The sequence below is a fragment of the Balaenoptera borealis genome (genome assembly GCF_965194805.1).
Source record: "Balaenoptera borealis genome assembly, chromosome: 20".
Taxonomy (NCBI): domain Eukaryota; kingdom Metazoa; phylum Chordata; class Mammalia; order Artiodactyla; family Balaenopteridae; genus Balaenoptera; species Balaenoptera borealis.
This window is the reverse complement of record NC_138879.1, coordinates 58,529,286-58,552,891: the sequence shown is the minus strand read 5'-3', so window position 1 is coordinate 58,552,891 and position 23,606 is coordinate 58,529,286. Positions and strand designations below refer to the sequence as shown.

General features: G+C 44.1%; 1 protein-coding gene across 5 annotated transcripts in view; it reads left to right on the top strand.

Annotated features, from left to right (window-relative positions):
• FBXW10B (F-box and WD repeat domain containing 10B) overlaps nucleotides 1-22,910 on the top strand; it is a 36,661-nt gene extending 13,751 nt beyond the window's left edge. For 4 of the 5 annotated variants that reach the window (XM_082373349.1, XM_082373347.1, XM_082373350.1 and 1 more), the window contains 7 exons: nucleotides 4,233-4,354; nucleotides 8,030-8,178; nucleotides 9,167-9,309; nucleotides 16,625-16,783; nucleotides 18,446-18,711; nucleotides 19,447-19,593; nucleotides 22,037-22,910. In XM_082373349.1, coding sequence (XP_082229475.1) covers nucleotides 4,233-4,354; nucleotides 8,030-8,178; nucleotides 9,167-9,309; nucleotides 16,625-16,783; nucleotides 18,446-18,711; nucleotides 19,447-19,593; nucleotides 22,037-22,860 — 1,810 coding nt within the window. In that variant the 3' untranslated portion in view covers nucleotides 22,861-22,910. The remainder of the gene's footprint in view (nucleotides 1-4,232; nucleotides 4,355-8,029; nucleotides 8,179-9,166; nucleotides 9,310-16,624; nucleotides 16,784-18,445; nucleotides 18,712-19,446; nucleotides 19,594-22,036) is intronic. The other variant, XM_082373348.1, reaches the window with a different exon arrangement.
• Nucleotides 22,911-23,606: the final 696 nt, after the last annotated feature.

Genomic DNA, 23,606 nt, shown 5'->3' with positions numbered 1-23,606 from the left:
AGGCCCTATTCTGGTTGGGGGGGGGGCAGGCTGAGCCTTTGGTTAATTCTTCTTCCTGATTGGAAATTAGAGTGACATGTGCCTTTCCAAACACCTAGAGCTAGTCTCTCATTGGTTCCCCCTCTTCCCGTTCATCCTGAGGACAAATTGCAACCTGTATGAAACAGGGGGTGAAAGGTGCTGATTCTCCAAGTGGGGAGATTGTTAGTAAAGCGCTGGAATGGCGAACCCGAGCACAAGGAGATGAGAAATGAGGTGCGTTTTAGAAACCTTTCCCGATCACACGGTGTACCATCTTCTGGGTTTCTCATGCATGTTTTGGTGTAGGAAGATGCCCTTGAACCTGGAGATTTGGGACCCATGGGATGGGTACCACGCAGTATTACTTTAAAGGGTCTGCGTTTGCTCACCCAACCTCACCAAACCTCTCAGCCCCAAGAGTGTCCACCCTTATGTCTCATCCAGCTGTGGGTCTAGATATGGTCAATCCAGGTTGCATCACAGCCCCTGAACGAATTTTGTAAGAATTTCTCTCTCTTCCTCTGTCTTTTTTTTTTTTTTTTTTGTAATTTATTTTCTTACATGTAGACTTTTTGATGATGGCCATTCTGACTGGTGTGAGGTGATACCTGATTGCAGTTTTGATTTGCATTTCTCTAATAACTAGCGATGTTGAGCATCTTTTCATGTGCCTGTTGGCCATCTGTATGTCTTCTTTGGAGAAATGTCTATTTAGCTCTTCCCAGTTTTTGTTTTGGTTGTTTGTTTTCTTTTTGTTGAGTTCTAAGAGTTCTTTGTGTATTTTGGATAACAGTCCTTTATCACTTGTCTTTTTTTTTTTTTTCACATGTGTCTTTTGCAAATATTTTCTTCCAGTCTGTGCCTTGTCTTCTAATTTCCTTGACATTATCTTTTGCAGAGTAGCTATTTTAAATTTTAGTGGAGTCCAGTCTATCAGTTCTTTTTTTCATGGGTCATGCCTTTGGTGTTGTATCTAAAAGTCATCGCCAAACTCAAGGTCATAGTTTTCTCCTATGTTATCGTCTAGGAATATTATAGTTTTGTGTTTTATGTTTAAGTCCATGATCCATTTTGAGTTAAATTTTGTGAAGCATGTAATAAGGTCTGTGGCTAAATTCTTTTTTTTTTTTTTTTGGCATGTGGACGTCCAGTTGTTCCAGAACCATTTGTTGGATAGATTCTCTTTGCTCCATTGTATTACCTTTGCAATCAGTTGACTGTACTTACATGGGTCTGTTTCTGGGTTCTCTGTTCTGTTCCATTGATCTATTTGTCTATTCTTTCACCAATACCACACTGTCTTAAGTACTATAGCTTTGTAGTGAGTCTTGAAGTCAGGTAGTGTCAGTTCTCCAATATTGTTCCCCTCCTTCAATATTGTTTTGGCAATTCTGGGTCTCATGCCTCTTCCTATAAACTTTAGAATGAGTTTGTCAATATCCACAAAATAACTTGCTAGGATTCTGATTGGGACTACCCTGTTTTGTTTTGTTTTAAAGATTTTTTTTAAAGTTGTTGTTTTTGATGTGGATCATTTTTACAGTCTTTATTGAATTTGTTACAATATTGCTTCTGTTTTTTATGTTTTGGTTTTATGGCCACGAGACATGTGGGATCTTAGCTCCCTGACCAGGGATCAAACACATACCCCCTGCACTGGAAGGTGAAATCTTAACCTTTGGACCGCCAGGGAAGTCCTGGGACTAACCTGTTTTAAAATTTTTTGATTTGTTTTGTATTTAGCTATGCAGTTGGAAAGTTTTAGTATGTGATGGTGGGGCAAGTTTTACACTTCACTTTCCTTTTTTTATATAACCTAGCTATGGTATATATTTTTTGAGTTTTTAGGGTAAGTTTACCGACTTGAAAAATCTAACTAGACTTTCAATTGGAGTTGCATTGAATTTATAAACAATTTGGGCAACACATTCATTTCTTTGTTCTTTCTTAGAACTTAAAACTTTTTCTTTATAAAAGTCTTGTGTAGTCTTATTTAATACTTGTAAACTTTATAATTTTATTGCTATTTTGAGTGGTATGTTATTTTCATTTATATTTTAAAGTTGGTTATTGCTGGTATTGAGAAATGGTATTGATTTTTATAGGTGGATCTTGTATCCAGCAACCTTGCTAACCTCAAATTATGTATGTTGGTTTGGTTTTTCCATGTAGATGATCTTATCAACTGGAAATAATGGCAATATATTATCTTCTTTTCTGATACTTACGCTTTTTTCTTTTTCTTTCATTCTAACTTTGCCTTGGCCTCATAGTTAAGCAGTAGCTGTTAAAGGCATCTTTATCTTTTTCCCCTTTTTGAAGGGAGTACATCTGTTTTTTCTCCATTAAGTCTAATGCTTGCCGTTATGACTTTCTTTTATAAGTTTGCTAAGGCAAGGAAGTCCCTTCCATTCCTATTTTTCTAAAAGTGTTTCTCAAATATCAATACCTTTTCTGCATAAATTACGAAAACAACCTGGACATGTGGTTGGCCATGTTGCTAGAAACAGAAGTTCAAAACATGCTTTTTGGGACTTCCCTGGTAGCACAGTGGTTAAGAATCCGCCTGCCAATGCAGAGGACATAGGTTCAAGCCCTGGTCCAGGAAGATCGCAAATGCCGCGGAGCAACTAAGCCTGTGCGCCACAACTACTGAGCCTGCGTTCTAGAGCCTGCAAGCCACAACTACTGAGCCCACGTGCCACAACTACTGAAGCCCACACGCCTAGAGCCCGTGCTCTGCAACAAGAGAAGCCACTGCAATGAGAAGCCCACGCACCACAACGAAGAGTAGCCCCCGCTCGCCGCAACTAGAGAAAGCCTGCGTGCAGCAACGAAGACCCAACGCAGCCAAAAATAAATTTAAAAAAAAATGCTTTTTTTTTCAGACCAGTGGGACATTGTTGAACACACTGTGGGTGCGGAGCAGGCTCTGACGAGCAGGTAAAGCCATAGGACCTTTAGGAATATTAGAAGGAAAAGCCTAACAAATCTAAAGAAAAACAGAACAAAAAAACCCATTTATTAATCATTTATTATGTGCCAAGTCTCATAATAACTGAGGTAAGTACCATTACTATCCCCCATTTACAGATGACGAAACTGAGGTACAGAGTGAGTCAGTAACTTATTCGAGATCACACAGCTAGTAAGTGATGGACCTGGGATTGGACCTCAGGCAGCCTGGCTCCAGAACCCACCATCTTGACATTATATTGATACTTTGTCCTGTCACAAAGGCATTTGGCTGAAGTGGAAGTCAGCATTAATGATAGTTGAGAGACCTCAGGCAGGTTTGCGTATTAAAAAACAGTGTGACTCTGGGAATTACCTGGCGGTCCAGGGATTAGGACCCTGTGCTTTCACTGCCGAGGGCGCAGGTTCAGTCCCTGGTCAGGGAACTAAGATCCCACAAGCTGCGTGGCCAAAAAACAGACAAAAACAAACAAACAAAAAAACAGTGTGACTCGTACACGTTCCCACGTTATCGCTTAGATATGCTTTAGAAATGCACGTAAAATATTCTAGTGGCTCGGGTCAATTGTTGTGTTGTTCTTGTTTGAAGGTCAGCTCTACCACTGAATCAGTGCCATGGATTCTGAGCCTGGTGACCACTCTAGGGACCCTTCCACCTAATACCAGCTAACAGTTATCAATTATTTTCTACACACTGCTCATTGTTCTAGTGTTACATGCATTACTGCAGAGTTTTTCAACCTCAGAACCGTGGACATTTGGGGCTGGAAAATCCTCCCTGTGGGGGGTCATCCTGTGAATTGTAGGATGTTTAGCAGCATCCTTGGACCTTGCATGCTACATACCAATAGCACCTCCCTACCAACTTGTGACAACCAAAAATGCCTGCAGACATTGTCACAGGGGGTGGGAATCACCCCTGGGGGTAGAAATCACCCCTGGTTGACAGTCACTACATTAGTGTATTTAATTCTTCACAAAAACCCTGTGAGGTAACTACTATTATTATCATCTCCATTTTACCAATGGGGAAATGAAGCTTACTCAGAAATTAAGTAACCTTCCCAAAGTTACAGCTGATAGGTGCTGCCACTGGGGTTCAGATCCAGGCCTTGGACTCATAACGCTCTGCTGCCTTCCAACTCGCTATTGAGCTCTGTACTGTCTGATCCCTTGGGCCCTCAGAAAATCTCAAAAACTTATTGTTATTATTTTTTTTGGCCTGATTCCTGCAGATACTGGGATCTGAACAGTGGGGCTTGCATACGCATCTTCAGTGGCCACCAGGGGACTATCACTTGCATGGACGTGTGTAAGAACAAGCTCGCATCTGGAGCAAAAGATTGCCAGGTAAAAGGTGAGAAAGAAACACCTCCAACTCTCTAAGAAGTTTCCCCAAATCCATGGGTTGCCAAAGGACTTGTTTTGCTCATTTCTATGGGCGGTCATTTATCCTTTCAACCGTCCATGTATCCGTTGACCCATTCACTCAACAACTGTTGATTGAATGCCAGGTGCTGTGCTAGGCGGTAAGGAAAAAAGCGCTTATGATATGGCCCTTCCGATGTGGCTTTTTATTTCCCCAAGAGTCTCATGGTCTTCTAATGGAGACACATGTAGAAATATATAATGGGGGATTATAGTAAATATGTGAATGATAACTGTTGCCATTCATTGAGTACTAACCTTGAGACAGGCACTGCGATAGGTGCTTTGCATACATTATCTTATTTAACTCTCACAAGAATCCTATGGGGTGATTGTAAATTAACTACGCTTCAATTTTAAAAAGAAGAGGAAAAAAAGGAGGGAGAGAGGAAAAAACGAATCCTATGGGATGGATGCAGATAAGGAATCCACAACTCAGAGAGAAAAACAACTTGCCCCAAATCAGTGCTGCTAAGTAGTCGGGTGGGGATTTGAACGCAGGGCTGTCTGGCTCTAAAACGTGTGCTCCAATGAGCTTGTGGAGGACTAAGGGACCGTAGAAATAAGAGTAAAAGGGAAAGCACTGCAGGCAGGGTGCTCTTTGAGTGTGATCTTGAGGAGGAGTAGTTCTACACGCAGAGGGAGAGTGTAGAGCGTTCCAAGCAGAAGGAACACCTCAGGCAAATCACAGAATATTGAAAAACATGAAGAACTTGGGGAATTTCCCTTTGCTCTGTACAGCTGGGCTGCAGCGTGTGGTGTTGGAGATCAGGCGGGTACGTTTGTCTGGGGCCAGATTGTCAAGGGCCTTCTGCGTCGTGGTTGGAAATTGAACTTTATTCTATAAGACGTGGGGGGCGGTAGATGCGTTTTAAGCTGAGGATTGATACGATGAAATGTGTATTCGAGAAAGATTGCTCTGGTGATATCGTGGAAGAAGGATTTGGAGAGGTGGTGACTCCGGGGGACAGGGGGCAAGTTAAGGTACTTACTCAGTCTAGAGAACCTGTGATGTCTTCAGAATATCCGAGAACAGGCAAGTGTGAAGATGTCAGATGGATGCGAGTTTACACGAGATGGTACAAAGAGAAGGGAGACTTCTAGAAGGAGAACTGGCGGGACTTCAACACTAGCTGGAGATGAAAAGTGAGAGAGGAGGGCAAAGGGTGAGGCCAGACTTTATAACGCAGGCCTCTGGGTATCTGGAAGTACCGCTAATGGAAACGGGGCTTCAGAGGAAGAGTCGGGTGGCGGGGAGGGAAGGAGGAGGGGGTGAAGGCTTCCATTTTGGACACGTTGAGTGTGGCAGGCAGAAGAACGGCCAACCAAAGATGGTCACGTCCTAATCCCGGACACCGGCAGCTGTGTCATCTTGTGCCTCGCATGGCAAAAGGGACTTTGCAGATGTACTGAAGTTAAGGACCTTAAAATGGGGAGATGCTCCCGGGTTGTTGGTGTGGGCCCATGGGTAATCACGTGGATCCGTTATAACAGACATTTTCTTACCTGTGATCAAAGGGAGTCATGACTATGAAGAGTGGTCAGAGAGATACAGTGTTGCTGGCTTTGAAGGTGGAGGAAGGGGGTCGTGAGCTAAGGAATGTGGGTGACCCTAGAAGGTGGAAAAGGCAAGGAAATGGATTCCTTCCCGCCCAACCCCGAGAGCTGCCTCCATAAACGAACACAGCCCTGCTGACACCTTGATTTTAGCCTTGCGAAGTCGTGCCGAACGTCTGTAAGATAATCCATGTGTTGTTTTCAGACACGAAGCTGGTGGTAATCTGTTAGAGCAGCACTAGGACGCTAACACGTTGAGCGTGGGATTACCGCGGACATCCGGGGGAGGGCAGCAGGAGGTGGATGCAGCCCCAGATGGGTCAGCTTGGTGGTTACCAAGTACAGTGAGAGGTGGAAGCCCCGGGTGTGGGTGAGATTTCCTTTGCAGAGCACGAGGAAAGAGTGAAAGAGAAGAGAAGCCAGGGCCTCAGGAACCCCACAGCATGTTAGGAGTGGGCGGAGGAAAATGACGGGAAAGGGACAGTGGGCTGGTGGGACACACACAGATGCTCAGAGCTGCCTGGGAAGCCCTACTCCCTACCTCTTTGCCCTCCCCGACTGACCGAGCGTCTCATTGCCGTGATTGCTTTGAGGGGTGAAGCAGACAGGATGAAGGATGAGGCTCTGAAGATGGAAGGGTGGACGTGACCTCCCACTCAGCTGAGAGAGTCCTGTGGGCCACCAGCAGGGCTATAGGGCAAGGGGAGTTAGGCCCTCACCTCGGGTGCAAAATTTAAGGGGACAGAAAAAAAACCTCAGTAATCAAGATGCTTATTGTAATGCAATATTTTAAAAGTCAAAATTAACGTGCAAAATACACAATGAAAAAAGTATCCGAAGATCTCCCACTCCACCCTAATCCTGGCCCCAGCTACCAGCCAGCCTGCTTGGGCTCTTCCCACCTTCCTGGGTTACGAAAATAGAACAAAAAGGAGACAATTAGAGACCTGAAGGGTACCCCCGCCCCCCACTTTAAAAATTCTTTAAGTCAGGACACCTTACCAATAACTCCTTTAATTCATCTTTCAATTTTCCCACTTCTAGTTTGATAAAAGGGCCAATATATACTTAAAAACAAGTGTAGAAAATTGTACTCACATAGTTCTGGTTAATGGTTAGGAGCGTGGCCTGTGGACCCAGACTCCCTGGGTTCGAATCGCAGCTCAATCTGCTTACCACCTGTGTGATCTTGAGCAGGTTCCAGAACCTCTCTGGGCCTCAGTTTCCCCATCTGTACAGTGAGGAACAGTAACAGCTCTGCCTTGTGAAGATGAGTTAATGCCTGTCAGGCGCTTTGAGTGGCGCCCGGCTCACAGCTAGTGCAGCGTGGATGCCAGCTATGGTTACTCGCCGGTCCTAGGTTACATGTTCTGTTACCCGAGGAGGAAGGTTCTTCGGGGGCTTTAATGCCCTCACCCCTGAATTCGTGGTGCCTGCTTTCAGCTTCTTCCTTTAAGCTCGGCTCTCCCACCCACCCAGGGACACATACCCACCCAACACTTACAGAATGGGGTACAGTGGCTCCGACGCTGTCTGTGTGGCAGCAGTAGTAGACCTGCCCTGAGCTGTGACAGTCTCGCAAAAGTAAAATCGAAAAGTCAGATTCAGAAATATTTTAAAATGTAAATGAGGAGAGACAACTTTCTTTCCTTTGGGGGATAGAAGGTGTGGGTCAGCATCCGGGAGGAATGAGGACATGAACGTCTGCCATGATTTTCCTGAAATCCACTCCACAGGAAGCATTTTTCAGGCTTATTAGAGATGAGGAGGCTTATTAGACATGAGCTGTCCGACTCTTGGCCCCCGAGGCTAAGTTCCAGGGTCAGAGCCAAGGTCCATGCGCTGCCGGCTCTCCTAAGGGCTGTGTTCGGGGAGCGCTGGGTTGCAGGTACATGGGCTGTGGGTAAGCCTCTGGAGCTGCCGGGCCAGGTGAAGCCTTCCGGGGTCTGACACGATGGGCTCGGCTGATCTTAGCTTCTGCGATGGGGTGTGGAGCCCCACTGCCGCCCTCTCCGTGCACCTACCCCTCTCTCCCCCTCCCTTTCAGAGTGGGATATAGAGACAGGAAAGTGCCTGAAGACCTTTAAACACAAAGACCCCATCCTGGCCACCAGGATCAATGACACGTACATCGTGAGCAGCTGTGAGAAAGGGCTGGTCAAAGTGTGGCACGTCATCACGGCCCAGCTGGTGAAGGTGAGGGGCGGGGACCGGGGGGGCGGGGCACTGGGGGTGAGGGGCTGGAGGACACTGGCAGTCCCCCTCCAGGTAGCTCCCCAGACTGCCCTAGAGCAGTTGAGTGACAGTCACCTAAAGAGGGTGGTCCTGAAAAGGGGGAGGGGAAGGCCCCCCAAGAAGGGGCCATTCTGAGCCAGTAGAAGGTCAAGGCCTGCAGGAGCCACGTTGTCATGGGTGGGTGGTGGCGGCGGAGGCTGCATTCTGACTCCGCGTGGTACATGGGCTTGGGGTCTTTTAACAGCAGCACTAGTAAAGTGCCTTCTCCTCTTCCGGAACATTCCAACCTGATTCTGGTGTGGGGTATAGGAATGAACAAAGCCACAACTGTCTTCCTCCTTCCTCTCATGAGAAGAGAACATTGGCTGTCTAGAAAGTGATTGTTCACACACAAAAAGCGTTCTCGCTGGATTGGAAGCCCCCTGGCCCTAGTGGGCGGTGGGGAGATGTCCTTTGTGCCGGGACACGGGATCACAGTGAGAAGCCCTGGCCTGGCTGGCAAGCTCTTGCCACCAGTGATGTCGTCACCGTGGTCTGCCCAGCAGTTGCAGGCACAGGGAAGCCCAGCTGCCTCTGGGTCCTGGCAAGGAGCTGGGGCCGGAACACCTGAGCCTTGCCCTTCTGGCAGCAGAGGAAGGTAAATCGTGGCCCTCTCTGGCACTCTAGGAAGGGGGGGCCTGCCCCGCCACAGACCCGCCGGGAGCAAGGCCTCTCCCTGCTCACCTTCCTCCTTAACTCGGGAGAGAGCTCCGGAGAGCGGGGGGTGTGGAGTCCGCTGGCCTCATTAGAGCAAAGGCGCGGTCAGCTCGGACAAGTGCTAAGTGGTGGTGGCCACGGATTGGTGGAGTGTGGCTTTGGGATTCATCTCGAGAAGCCTCTAGCTCTGGCCTTCAAGGAGTCGCAGTCTGAGTTGAAGACGGGCTGAAAACAGAGGCATCTTTTCTTGCAGACGCTCAACGGCCATGAGGGAGCTGTGAAGTGTCTGTGCTTCGACCAGTGGCATCTCCTGTCGGGAAGCGCTGACGGCCTGGTGATGGCCTGGAGCATGGTGGGAAAGTACGAGCGGTGCCTCATGGCCTTCAAGCATCCAAAGTAGGTGCCAAGGAAGCCGCGACCCAGGTCCTGCCCGCCTCCGTTTCCTGCCAGAGCCCAGACTTCGCTCTTCGGCAGATCGGTCCCCTCTGCTGACCTTCTGTCGCCTCTGCTCCTCGCCCGTCTCCGCTGCCTCTTCTTCTGCCTGTCGCCCGCTACGACCACCCCCTCTCCTGTCCTCCCTTATTTCTCTTAAGAAAGAATACTAAATGTGGATTTTGAGAGGTTATTGAAACTTTACACTTATGGCACATGGGATAAACTTGTATCTGTTACCTACCAAACTTAGGAACATTGGCAGAACTGTCCCCCAAATAATGCCAGCTCCAGTAAGCTTAAAATCTTGGAATTGCGTGTTTACAAAAGCTTAATATTATCCAAGTGCCAAAGGTTTAAAAATAACCAAGGGCTTAAAGAAGGAGCTCCCTTAAAGCCTGCGGGCTCGATTCTATTCCAGGACAGCAAATGGATTTCATGGTACACTTCCAATCCCAGTTTAGTGGTGGTGGCTGCTTGGAGCCAATTAAGAAGTACTCTGAGGCCACATCTAAGCTTATTTGAAAGGGTATTATGGTCAGTTAATGGTTCTGCCACAGTCATGGGTTTTACAGGCTGCTGTATGCCACTCCTGTACTGCATGAATAAAGCTTCTTCCCCTGAGTGCATTTTAAGGAATGCCAGGAAACTAAGTGCTGTCCCAGTCGATTGAAAGAGTAAGTGGGCCTTCCAGGAGGATCTATCACAGGATAGTTATTTAGTGAAATATGGCCCTATATTTCCTTGTACCCTCACAGGAACCTCTTGAACAGGCAGACTGGCTTTGTGGGCAGTGGAGGGGGATATGGGCGTTTATGTGTATGTTCTCTCTCTGGGGTGTATGACTGCATTGTTGACAGGTGGGTGTCAGGAAAGGCCAGTGTTCAGTGACTTATCCAACCCTTGGGTGATTTATCAGTAAGCTTCTCAGCATATCATCTGGATTGTCAAAACTTGACCTCAAGGAGGGACTCAAACTTTGTGATGTCGCCTGAAAATTGTAACTATGCGTTTTTAAAACCTTCCAAGCATGATTCAGTAAGATTTAGTTTAGTTATTGGAAAATAATTGTTCCCAGCAGACTCAGCAGTATGTTCAACATTTCATCAATCTATGAGCCTCCCACTCTTCCTCAGCTAGGAGACCTTCTTAGACCATTCCCACTTCCATCGAATGACAGCCCAACATACCATTCACATTGGCTCTTGATGCCTTGCACAGTTACAGCAAATCCATAGACAGTTACAGCACACCTGGAGGACATTGTCAATGTTCTCATTTTTAGGGCCCTTTCTCCCACTCATCTGTAGTAGTGCTGTGTATATGTAAGTGCTTAATAAATATTTCCAACTGATTGATAATGAAGACTAATTTGACAGATTGCCTTCCTGGAGGGTTCTAATGATTACACTGATACTCATCTTTAGAATATGACATGGATGAAAAAACATGTATTTGCTGTCTGTCCTTCATGGAAGAAGGACCAGAGAAAGAGGGCTCCTTTCTGTTCTCTTGGTCCAACATTTTCTTTATCCAAAATTAAGATTCTGCATACAGTGTAGGAGAGAATGGATATGAGGAATGAAATTAGAGGATGCAAAGTAGGGCTGACAAAAATGACGATCCTTAGAAAAGCTTCTGTACCCTGTAGTGTCTTTTTTAAAAAAACCTTTATTCTTTAATGTCTTTTCCATAGCTAGTATTGTACTAATATATATTTTTTTGCAATTTAAAAATTAAGATATAATTCACATTATAGAAAACTTACCATTTTGTAGCATACAATTCAGTGGTTTTTAGTATATCCATAATGTTGTGCAACCATTACCACTATCTAATTACAGAATATTTCCATTAGTCAGTAGTAATGTCCTCTGTTTCATTTCTGATTTTAGTAATTTTAGTTTTATTTCTTATTTTCTTGGCCAGTCTAAGCAAAGATTTGACAATTGCTAGCTAAAGGTTTGTTGATCTTTTCAAAGAACAAACTTTTGGTTTTATTAATTTTCTCTATTTTTCAATTCTCTTTTCATTGATTTCTGCTCTATATTTTTTCCTTCCTTCTGCTTGCTTTGGGTTTAGTTTGACCCTTTTTTTTAGTGTCTTAAGGTGAAAGTTTAGGTTATTGATTGGAGAAATGTGAGTATTTACTGCTATAAATTTCCCTCTGAACACTGCTATAGGCTGCATCCCATAAGTTTTGATATGTCGTGTTTTTATTTTAATTTATCTCAAAGTATTTTCTAATTTCCTTTCTAAACTCTTCTTTCCCCCAGTGGTTATTTAAGAGCATGTTGTTTAATTTACATACATATTTATGAATTCCCCAAATTTCCTTCTGTTGTTCATTTCTAATTTAATTTCATTGCAGTTGGAGAACATACTTTATATAATTTCCATCTTTCAAAATTCACTGCCACATTTTATGGCCTAATGTATGGTCTACCCTGGAGAATGCTTCATGTGCACTGGGATGAATGTGTATGCTGTTGTTGGTGGAATGCTCAGTATATGTGTGTTAGGTCTACATATAGTTTATAATGTTGTTTATGGCTTGTGTTTTCTTGCTGATTTTCTGTTCTATCCATTTTTTAAAGTGTTGCATTGAAGTCTCCATCTATGATTACTGAGTTTTGTATTTCTCCCTTTAATTCTGTGAGTTTTGCATAGCATATTTTGGGGCTCTTAGGTGAATATGCATTTATAATTGTTATATCTGCTTGGTAAATTCACCCTTTTATCATTATATAATGTTCTTTTTTGGTCTCCGTTAACAATTTTGTCTAAAAGTCTATTTTGTGTGATATTAGTGTAGCTACTCTGGAGCTTCTTTGGTATGGAGTATCTTTTTCCATTCTTTCACCTTTATTTGTGTCTGTAAATCTACAATTGAGTCTCTTGTAGACAGCATATAGTTGGATCACGTTTTTAATCCTTTTTCCAATGTCTGCCTTTTGATTGAAGAGTTAATCCATTTACATTAAGTGTAGAATGGACTTAACTCTACCATTTTACTATTTGTTTTCTATATAGTCTTTTTGTATTTTTTTGTTTCTCAAGTCTTCTGTTATGGTCTTTTTGGATATTAAATGGATATTTGGATATTTTCTAGTGTGCCATTTTAATTCCCTTGTCATTTTTTTTTTCCTCTATATTTTTGAATTATTTTCTTAGTGGTTGCCCAGGGGATTACAATTAATGTCTTCATTTATCTAGTTCACATTAATATCAATTTAATTTCAATAGTATACAAAAACTGCTCCTATACAACTCCTTCTCCCCCCTCTTTTATACTTTTTGTAACAAATCTTTATATCCTGTGTGTCCATTATCATAGACTTATAATTATTGTTTTATGCAGTTGTCTTTTAAATGAGATGGAAAAAAAAGAGTTATAAATTAAAAAATACATTTATGCTCTGTTTTGTATTTTCCTAGATAGTTGTATTGATAGTTACCTTTCCTGATGCTCTTTATTTCTTCATGTGGATTTGAATTAGTGTCTAGTGTCCTTTCAGTTCAACCTGAAGGACTCCATGTACCATTTCTTGTTAGGTAGGTTTGCTAGTGATGAACTTTCAGTTTTTGTTTATTTTGGAATTTTCTTAATTTCTCCATTTTTGAGAATGGTTTTGATGGATATAGAATAGTGCGTTTACAGTTATTTTTTTACCCTTTCAGCACTTTGAGTAGGTCATTCTATTGCCTTCTAGCTTCTATGGTTTCTGATGAGAAGTCAGTTATTAATCTTATTGAGGATCCTTTTTATGTTATGAGCTGCCCTTCTCTTTCTGCTTATAGTTTGATTATAATATATCTAGGTGTGGATCTTTTTGAGTCTATCCTAGTTAGAGTTGAGGTTCTGGAATGTGTAGATTAATGTTTTTCATCATGTTTGGAAAGTTTTTGGCCATTATTCAAATATTCTTTCTGCTCCTTTCTCTCCTCTTTTTCTGGGAATCCTGTTATGCATATGTTGATGTTTGATGATGTCACACAGACTTCGGAGGTTCTGTTCATTTTTCTAACCTTTCTTTCTGTTCTTTAGACTATATAGTCTCAACTGACCTCTTTTCAAATACTTTCCTTCTTCTGCCTGCTTGAATCTGCTGTTGAGCCCCTCTAGTGAATTTTCATTTCAGTTATTATAGTTTTTCAACTCCAGAATTTCTGTTTGGATTCTTTTATAATTTCTGATTCTTTATTGATATTCTTTATTTGGTGAGACACCATTCTTATACTTTCCTTTAGTTTTGTGGGCATGGTTTTCCTTAGCTCCTTGAACACATTTAAAATAGATGATTTAAAGTCTTTGTCTAGAAAGTGCAACCATTGGGCTTCCTTGTGCACAGTTTTTATTGATTACTTTTTTCCCTGTTTATGGGCCATACCCTCTAATGTCTTTTTACACTTTACATTTTTTTTGCTGAAAGCTGTACATTCTGAATATTTTAATATGACAACTCGGGAAATCAAATTCTCCCCCATGCCCAGGGTTTCTTTCTTTCTTTTTTTTCTTCTAGTTGTTTGTTGTAGTTTTTATTGTTTGTTTGTTTAGTGAGTCTGTATTCTTTGTCTTGTTTGGCCACTGAAGTCTCTGTTTTATTACCTTGGTGGTGTGCTCATGACTGGAAAGAGATTTATTGGAACACCTGGAAACAAAATACCTCCCATTCTTTGCCAAGGGGCTCTGTGTGCCTGTTGAGGGAAGCCTTCAACACTCAGCCAGATAGTTTACAACTCTGCCTTAGCCCTCATTTCCTGCTTGTGCAGACCATCAAGTGAGAGCTTAGGGTTTTTTCAAGTCTCCCCCAAGCTTGTGCACAGCCCTGGGCGTGTATGTGGCCAGACAGAGTCCCAGAAATGCATCTGAGCTTTTCACAGCCCTTACAGACATTTCATTCCCCAGTTTTTCCTCCAAAGCTTCTTGGTTAGTGTATTGTTTGCCCCAACAGATATCTATTGCCTTAGGCAACTATGACTAAAATATTTGCCTATGTTTTTAACAAAACATTCCCCCCACCCCCGCCCTCCCCAGGTTGTAGGTTTAGCACTGGGTTAGTTCCTGGTAAGATGAAATAATGACAAGTTTTTTGAGTCAGTCTCCCAGGAAGCCACCAGACAGGTCAGATAATTCATTGTGAATGAGGTCTGTTCCGTTTCCACCAGTACCAGGAATGTGGGCTGTTATTAATATTTTCATGGCTGCCGCTGGGCTGGGGAGTTGGGATTGGACTAGGGTAAGTTAACATGCCACAAAGTCCACTGTTCCTACTAAGACTAAGATCATTTTCTTGTCTAAGTGCTCCCTGGGTTGCTGCAAACCTCTGGTTATTTTCCAGAGTTCCAAATAGTTGATTCTGACAGTTTTTGCCAGTTTCTTCGTTGCTTTTATGGAAGGACGGAAGTTTGGAGTTCCTTCCTCCACCATTTTCACTGACATCACCCTCTTCAGTCTCTTTTGATAAAAGAGGAACAAAGAAGGAGACAAATGACTTATTTCTAGAACAGAGATAAACCTGAAAGGAGACTGGGTTATGCCAGGACCATGAAAACCGCTACGGTGTCAGGTATGGGCTAAGTTTTTTAAATACCTTGATTGATTTAATCCTGACAGCAATCGTCTGAGGCAGTTCCCCCTTTTCATGGAATAGAAACCTGAAAACTGAGAGGTTAAGTTATTTTCTCAAGGTTATATAGTCAGTAAGAGGTAGGATCAGGTTTTGATCCCAGGTTTTCTGATCCCAAAGCCTGTGCTTTTAATCACCAGGCTATAATGGTATAGGTTGAACCACCAAATGTCACAGGAACCCATGAGAAGTGTAGACTTAGCTCAGCAAGATCCAAAGAGATACACAAAGAGGCAACCCTTCTCTCACGAGGCATCTCTCCTAGTGCTGGATTCCCCCAGAGGTGGACCGAGGTGCACCAATATAGTTATTGTATTTCCATCTTAAGAAAAAACTGGGACTTTGTTGGACTTTCTTATACTTATTTTATACCTTAGATTGATCTATCTATCTATCTGTCTATCTATCTATCTATCCATCCATTCATCATGTGAGGTGGGATTCAAACCACATTGGCATCTTTGCTGTTTTTTGAATATCTCCTGTCTTTCAAGGTCTTTGCTATTTCTGTTTCGCTAGTTGTTGGGGCCTTGAAAAGTCTTAATATGGCTCTGGGATCTGACCAAGGCCAAATGATGTGGGGTGGATGTCATTCTTTTAACGTACTGTAGCAACAATCATACACTGAAACGTGAGTCAACATTCACTTTTCTAACAAATATTTATTGAGGGCCTGCTACGGGGTTAGGCACTGTGCTGGGTGTGCAAAGCTGGATAAGATGTGGACTGTGCCCAAGAGGTTCTGACAATATACCCGAAGTTTGTGTATGTGAGTGGAATGAGAGGAGAATGAAGGTAAGGGATGGTTTTATGGAGAAGGTAGCACATGAGCAAGGCCATGGATGGACTTGGATGGGTAGAGACGGCAGGGATCGATGGACCTGCTTTACATATAAGATCTAACAAATTGGTGGCATCAAGGTCCATTTTTCAGTAGCATTAACAGCAATGGGGTAATTACACTTCTCAGAATTGAATACTCCAACTTACCTGGAGCCCAAGTTGGAGCCAGCTGTTGTAGGGAGAATTCTGTTGGAGGCATCTACCTAAGTCTTCTCCTGATCCCCTCTCTTTTCCTGCTGGTTGTCACAAAAGGGAGCTCAAAAATCTCACCCCTGGGTACAGTTTTCCTTAAGGATGTTTCACCGAAAGAATTAAAGCCACTAATTTAAGAACCAAAAGAAACTGCTCAAATACCAGGTTTTTGCTTCTTATAAAGATGATCATTTTCCCTTGCTTTTTTTTCCTTTCTTTATATAACAATGCTACTTTTAGAAAGATTGAAAACGTTAAATACTTCTCAGCATGAGAAGTATTAGCTAGGAATCAAATTGTAAGAGAGAAGCATGGTCATCTATGTATCAGACCAAAAAAAAAAAAAAAGAATCTGTGATATAAGCTTTTTTGTTTTGCCACCTTGTGGCACTGTGACCAAATTGCAGGAAAAATAACAAAGAATAGGGGGAGAGATTCCATCTGTGTCTTGAGGGTTAATGGTTTATATCCAGAATCATAAAATGATGGCAAACATCGTTTCAAGGACAGTCACGACCCCTGCTTCCCAACAGTACCCGAAATGCCCCGACTCCAGACACACCCACACAGTTTGCCAGAAGGTGGGTACTGCCCATTGCTCTGTTCCCTTCCAGGGAGGTTCTCCACGTGGCCCTTCTCTTCCTCCGGGTCATCAGTGCCTGTGCAGATGGCAAGATCCGCATTTACAATTTCCTAAATGGGAACTGTCTGAAGGTGATGAAAGCCAATGGCAGAGGTTATCCTGTGCTGTCCTTCTTTATTCAGGGCAACAGGTGGGTGGTAGGTGTGGAGGTCAGAGCCCTGAGCATTTCTGTTTGGATGATGTTTTTTCCTCCTCTGGGACACCGGCCCCGGATTTGCCGGCAGCAGCAGAGAGTGGGCCATGCTCCCCTCCAGTCTTGGCTGCAGTAATAGGCTCATGGGGGACTCACGGGACTTCATACAGAACTTAGCAATCAGGGACCACGTTACTCTTCATTCGTTCTGGGTGTCTGATCCAATCACGCAATGGGCTCGATACAGCTCTGCCGTGGGGACCGAGGTTCTGTCAGCCTGCAGACCCTGATCCCACGTCCAGCGTGAGAGCTCCCCAGCTCTCTGTGTCTTGCTTCTGATGCAGAGAGACTTGCAGGAGGGTGGGAGTGGCATTGGCAGGCGGCCCAGTGTCCAGTGGGGCAGAACTGAGCAGATGAGTTTACAGAAAGCAGAACCATGACGACACTAATTGTATATAATACTGTGTTGTTAGACGCTGGGTTCAGGGTGATATCATGTGAAAATACCCACCTAGACTTAACTTTTAAATTCTACCACAGCCTCACTCAAGACATCACTTAATCGCTTCGAACCACATTGCCTTCCTCCTAATGATTAGTTCTCCTTGCTTAAAGTAGGGGGGTGCTAGTATACTAAGGCTCAATAAATTAATGGTTTTCAGTTACGAAGTCAGAAGGCTATAAAAAAAGGTCACCTTTGACCTTTTCCTAATCATGACATCCGAAGAGAGATGTCAGCTTGAGCAAAAATATGTCTGAAAGAGATTTCTAATTGGAATGATTCCCCAAGTTCCATTCTAGTGCTTCCAACCGTAACGAGTCACTTTTACGGAGAGTTTACGCTGACAGTGACAGTCTTAAAATTGCAGCCTTTTGGCGCAGAAAGGAGCCCACACATAGCATTTCCATTTCTTGTTTATGGTTATGGGAGACCTAGGAGCAGAGGTGGGGGAGGGAAAGCAATGCCCTGGAAACGCTGTGAACCCCAGGAACAGTGGGTGGGTAGGAGGCGATGTTGGGGACCCCGGGTTTAGAACTCTTTTTTTCTCTAGTGGCATGAGAGTGGGGATTAGGGAAGACAGAAATCCTCCTGCTTTACAGAGTACAAATGTTCTGTCTGAACGTAGAGCGTGCACAGACACCCGGAGCGATGGCGTGAAGGGGGTGGGGCTGAAGGGTCAGCGAGGGCTTGAAGGCTTCCCCCATGAGAGTTCTCCTCATCCCATCACGGCAGTAGAGCCATGGCATTTGGATGCTGTGCTTAAGAAAAAAGGAGTGAACTTGAAGACATCTGTGTGCAGAGTAGCTAAGCCTTCTGACTCGGGCACCCCAGGTTCTTGGCACTCACTCCAGGAACAGAAATTCATTTAAAAATATTGTAATCCGAGAAGCGAAGTCATCAGGACACGTGTGCCTTGCTCACATCTAATTCCTAAAGAAAACGGCTACAGAGCTAACGACCCCTGCTGCAGGGCCTGCCACCTCTCTCCGCCGTAGACCCTGCAACAACCTACACCACCCTGTCTGTGCGGTCGTTTCCCGGGCACTGATCCCTTGGCCTCAGGATCGGATGGGACAGTAGTCCAAATGCATATTTGGAAGCGGGCAGTGGCGGCCTCCGCGCTCCTCTTGTGGGCAACCCTGTTGCTTTGGTTCCAGGATGGTGATCAACACGGAGAGCAACGTCCTCATGTTCCAGTTTGAGAATATCAAGTGGCAGTACTCCTTGGAACGGGCCAAGCAAAAGAAGAAGGACAAAGAGGAGGACAGCAAAGAAAACGGCCTCGCAGAAGTTCTCTCCAAGTCGAGCACTCAGATTTACAGCCCTCAGGAATCCACATCTAGCAAACAGACAGCCCAGGAGTCCCTGTTCAGCAAATCTCACAGGTCCCAAGTTCTCCTGAGGGCATCCAGGTTACCTACAGGTAAGAACTGAATCCCAGGCAGCCCCACTGGTACCCCGTGGAGCATGTGAGGGGCTTCCAGGACCAGTTTCTCTGTGGAATGTTTTGGTCAATGGTTTCTTGATGATATAAATCCCAACCTTTATGGCATTCTCTTTGATGTGACAATTTGTTAGCCAGCTCAAGGGAATCTCCTGATTTTCAAGGCCTAAGTTTTCAAACTTATTAGAATCTTTCTGCAGTAGATGACACTAGCCCTTCATACTTGCCATTAAAACAAAAAACAGACAACCAACATCCTCCCCCTTGCCCCTGATCCAAGCATATAGTACATGATTATTTCCTTAGGACACAGACAAGATATATTGTACTGCAGAAAACTGTCCTCTGCGGAGTGTATTCTCTGTAGACCTCTGACTGATAACATGTGTACCTGGAAAATACTAGATCAATAGATCACCTCCAGGCGGTCAGCTGACACCACAAACGGTCAGTTAGGACAGAGGACCGAGAATTTCAGATAATGCTTAAAGCTTGATAATCAGTAGGAAACGGGGGTAGGAGGGGGGCGTCAGGAGGTGATCTAGATGGACCTTCGGCTCCAGGTGATTGCCTAGTTTCATGGGACAACAGGAAGCAACAAACAGTAAAGTGATAATTTGGGTGAAAATCAGTTGAATTATCAGCTGCGCCCCCAGTATTCATACCTCATTGAATCATATAATTACTACAGTTTCCTCCTCAATCTTAATTTAGGAGTGTTAACGGAGGCACCTCTAAGTCAAGGAAAGCCAAAGTCACCCCGAAGAGATGGCAGGAAGAGACCGAGTTCTAGGGAAGCAAATGGCACGGGCACCGAGCAAGAGAATTTGGAAGCAAAACCCCTCGCCGGAGATAAGAACGGTGATCCTTTATTCTGAATTCATGCGGCAAGATTCAATCTCTCTCTCTCTCTCTTTTTTTTTTTTTTAATTAATTAATTAATTTATTTATTTTTGGCTGTGTCGGGTCTTCGTTTCTGTGCGAGGGCTTTCTCCAGTTGCGGCAAGCGGGGGCCACTCTTCATCGCGGTGCGCGGGCCTCTCACTATCGCGGGCTCTCTTGCTGCAGAGCACAGGCTCCAGACGCGCAGGCTCAGCAGTTGTGGCTCACGGGCTCAGTTGCTCCGCGGCATGTGGGATCTTCCCAGACCAGGGCTCGAACCCGTGTCCCCTGCATTGGCAGGCAGATTCTCAACCACTGTGCCACCAGGGAAGCCCTCTCTCTCTCTCTTTGTTCAGTCTAATTTTTCAGCAGGTTGATCAATCAGTTTGCTTGGATTCTGAATGGATAAAATGCACAGCTTCTCCTAAGAGCGGTGGGTTTTTCCCTAATCGTCCCCTTACTGGCTTGAGGCCACGCAGAGCGAGCGCCTTTCTCAGAGCTGAGCTTCTGGTTTTGGGATCACAGTCAGCCTCGTCACTTCTTGCACTGTTGTGTCATCAATCTGAGTAATGGACACAGCGGAAGGGAGAAGAGGCAGTGGGGCTGATTGCAGAGGCATTTTAGGGGGTTTCACGGGGGAGGAGCTGGATTGGGGGGTGCTCTACATGTGAGATAAGGGGGTCAGGGAGATAGGCGGGGAGGGGCTTTGGAGAAGAGTTACCATGAATTGGGTGTCCCTTTGTTGTTTTTGAGAGACTCTGGTAAAGATTTAAATTCCTTTCAAATATTTTTGGCTAATATAATAGTGTTTCTTTGAATCAAACTCCCTGCAGAGACTAGCTTCAAGGTGGGGGTAAAACAATTGAGTTTTGTGAGGTCTGTAATAACAATGGGCATCCTTGCATGTACCTGTGTCTGTGTACCTGTATAGGTATACCTGCGGGGTAAAGTCCTAGGCGTGGCATCGCTGAGCCACAAGGATGATTGCATTTTAAAAGCTAGAAGGAGATTGCCATAGTTGTCTTTAAAAACTGCTGTGTCAATTTTCACTCCCACCAGCAATGCATGAGAGCCCCCACTGCTCCCAAGCCAACACTGGGTGTTCACCATCATTTTGCTCATATGATAAGTAAAGATGATATTTGCATTTCTTTAAGGTTGATCACTCACAAACTAAATGTCCCTCAGTGGGCAGTAAGTAAGTAGGTGATAACAAAGCCATACTATGACCAAGGCATATGATACAACAGCTAAAAATGGATGAGGAGCCCCATTTTTGACTTGGAAAGAGATCCATAATGTATTATTATATGAAAAAAAGACAAGTTAATGAACAATGAGCCCATCACAATTCCTTTTAAAAGAAGGAGAAAAACTGTGTTTTGTCTCTCTCTCACACACACAGACACACACCCACAGACACACACACACACATACAGAGTGGTGTATTCTGGAATTGGATGAAGCACGGGGAAGACTTTGACATCTTAATTTTGTTTAGATAAGACCTATGTGGTCAAGGAAAATTATACACTGTTATAAAATTATAAAATCAATACCCTGTTGCATTTTCTTTGCTAGTTTTATTGGTGTAGTTTGAGGTGCAGATTTTACTTGCTAGGTCAGACTAGACAAATGCCTTCTCCTTTTCATGGTTCAGTTATTCCTTTTGTAAAAGGAGGATAATGTTTTCAGTGTGTCTGTGAGGTATTGCAGGGATTCAAAAGCCCAAATAAGAGACATAGTAAATTTGCTCACCTATGAAGACATCATTGCTAACTCAAGGGTCTTAGGCATCTTGGAGGGCTTGACCCTAAAGTAGCATGCCAGAATGAATCTCTTGTCCTTGTCAGTGGCTTTTGGACCTACAAAATGTTCAAAACGTTTTGGGAACTCCTGTTCAGGAACTGCCTTTTGGCCATTTTGATAGTTTCAATTTTGCAGGGGTGACATGTTTTTTGAAGGCAGTTTTGATTTTGAGAAACATCCAAAGATCATTTGGAGTCAAATTTGATTAATAAAGTGGAGAACAAGCTTTGCAATACAGGTTTTATTTAAAAATATAGGTATGTTACTGAAAATTTGTAAGGCCTATATAAATGGGGTGTGAAGGTCATTCCCACAGGGAAGTTTCACGAATGTGTGGAGCATAGGCATTACATATGCTCCTTCCAAAATATGCATATCTAGAGGTTAATACACACTTGTACACAAGTACTAGCATATTTGTTAAAAACTTGTGTTAAATATGTTGTAATTTCTCGTCTCATGGAGGATTTTTGCTCACATGATGGCAGCATGTCCATTGGGTAACAAAGACCTTAGTCTGAATAGGAGTTGGAATGGATTTAACTTTCATGCATAAGTACTTAATGGTTTTCATGGAACACTGGTTTGTTTTTCTTTTCTTTTTTTTAAAAAGCAGATGATGTGGAGGAAATACCAAAACAAGGACAACTGGGAACTTTGGGAGACTTGATCAGTTGCTCAAAGAAGAAGTCCTGGTGCATCCCTATGTCACCTGACCAGCTCCTCCTGACTGTGAATGCCCTGCAGAAAGCCCATAATTCTGGGGCGTTTGCCTGTCCCCGGAGGCCCCAAACCCAGGTCATCGATGCCTGGGGACCTTCCATTTCATACCCAAGGAAGGTCCTGAGTTTGAAGGGACAATCGGTCCAACATGCAATAGATCGGTTGAGATTGAGCAACCCTCCCATAGACGTGAAACAAACCAGTATTCCCCTTGAAATCCAGAAGCTTCAGCCTAACCTGAAGAACTCCGTGCACAGCCCCAGAGTCCAGTCTACCATCCCCCAGCCGGTGCTCATCTGCCCCAGGTTCTCTGGCAGCTTAAAGGGTGAAGACCCGGCAACCAGTTCAGCTGATGGGGCAGTGCGCAGCTTCAGCCCCTTAACCAGCACACAGGTCATCAAACCAAACCACATGCTGGCTCCGCCGATGGGCACGACGGCCCAGGCTGCCAAGAAAGATCGGCCCCGCTTCTACACGGCCCTCGACCCCTTCAGAGTGAACACGGAGTTCATGCTGCTGACTGTGAAGGAGGAGAAAGAGTACGAGGAGGCCAAGAGGAAGGAGTTTCAGGCCATAAAGCCGGCTGGAGTGGTTGATCCAGAAAAAGCCAGCAGAGCTGCATGGATCAGGAAGATCAGAGGCCTGCCCATAGATAATTTCACGAAGCAAGGAAAAACAGCAGCCCCTGAACTTGGACAAAACGTATTTATCTGAACCATCCTTGGGAAATTACAGTGTCTTAAATAAACAAAAAACCAAGTGGATGTTGGTGTTTGGCCTCTTTTTGTTTGTTTTCATCTGTTCCCTGGCAATTAACATGGGGACTCTTTAATTATTTTCCTGTAAGCCAAAGAACTGATATTTATCAAAGTAAGAAAACAGAGAGAGGCTGGGGGTGATTGGCATCTGTAGTCCCACTGAAAACCATTCAGTGAGAGGCACGGAAGCCCTGTTTCATGGATGGGAGATGTTGGAAGTTTAATACCACTCATGGCTACCAATTTAGGGCTATCGTTTCTTCTAGCAAATGAACTGATGGGATTATATCAGAATAATGCGCTGGAGTTCCCTGGTATTTTCGTATGGAAGCGTGATGAAGCTCAATGAGTTCAATTACGAATCTAAAAGGAGAAGCCCTCAAATTGCATTTTTCCTTCTCAGGGCTAACTCCTCTGGAAGAGAATTAGGCACATTTATCCTTTCTACATGAATATCATGTGTGTCGAGGTTGCTACTTAAGCCTGCTGAGGTTGGTGTCAGGGGCCAGGCAGGTGATTTAGATGTGGGCAGCCCAGCATAGGGGCTGTGGCCCATCAAAGAGCTCAAGCCCCATATGAAGGGGGTAGCTCCTACTCAGTAGCTCAGCATGGTGTAGGATGGAAACCATTCAAGCAGAATGCAGAACAAAACAACAAAACAGCAACCCCACAAAACTCCACAACCCACACACTGAGTGGGCC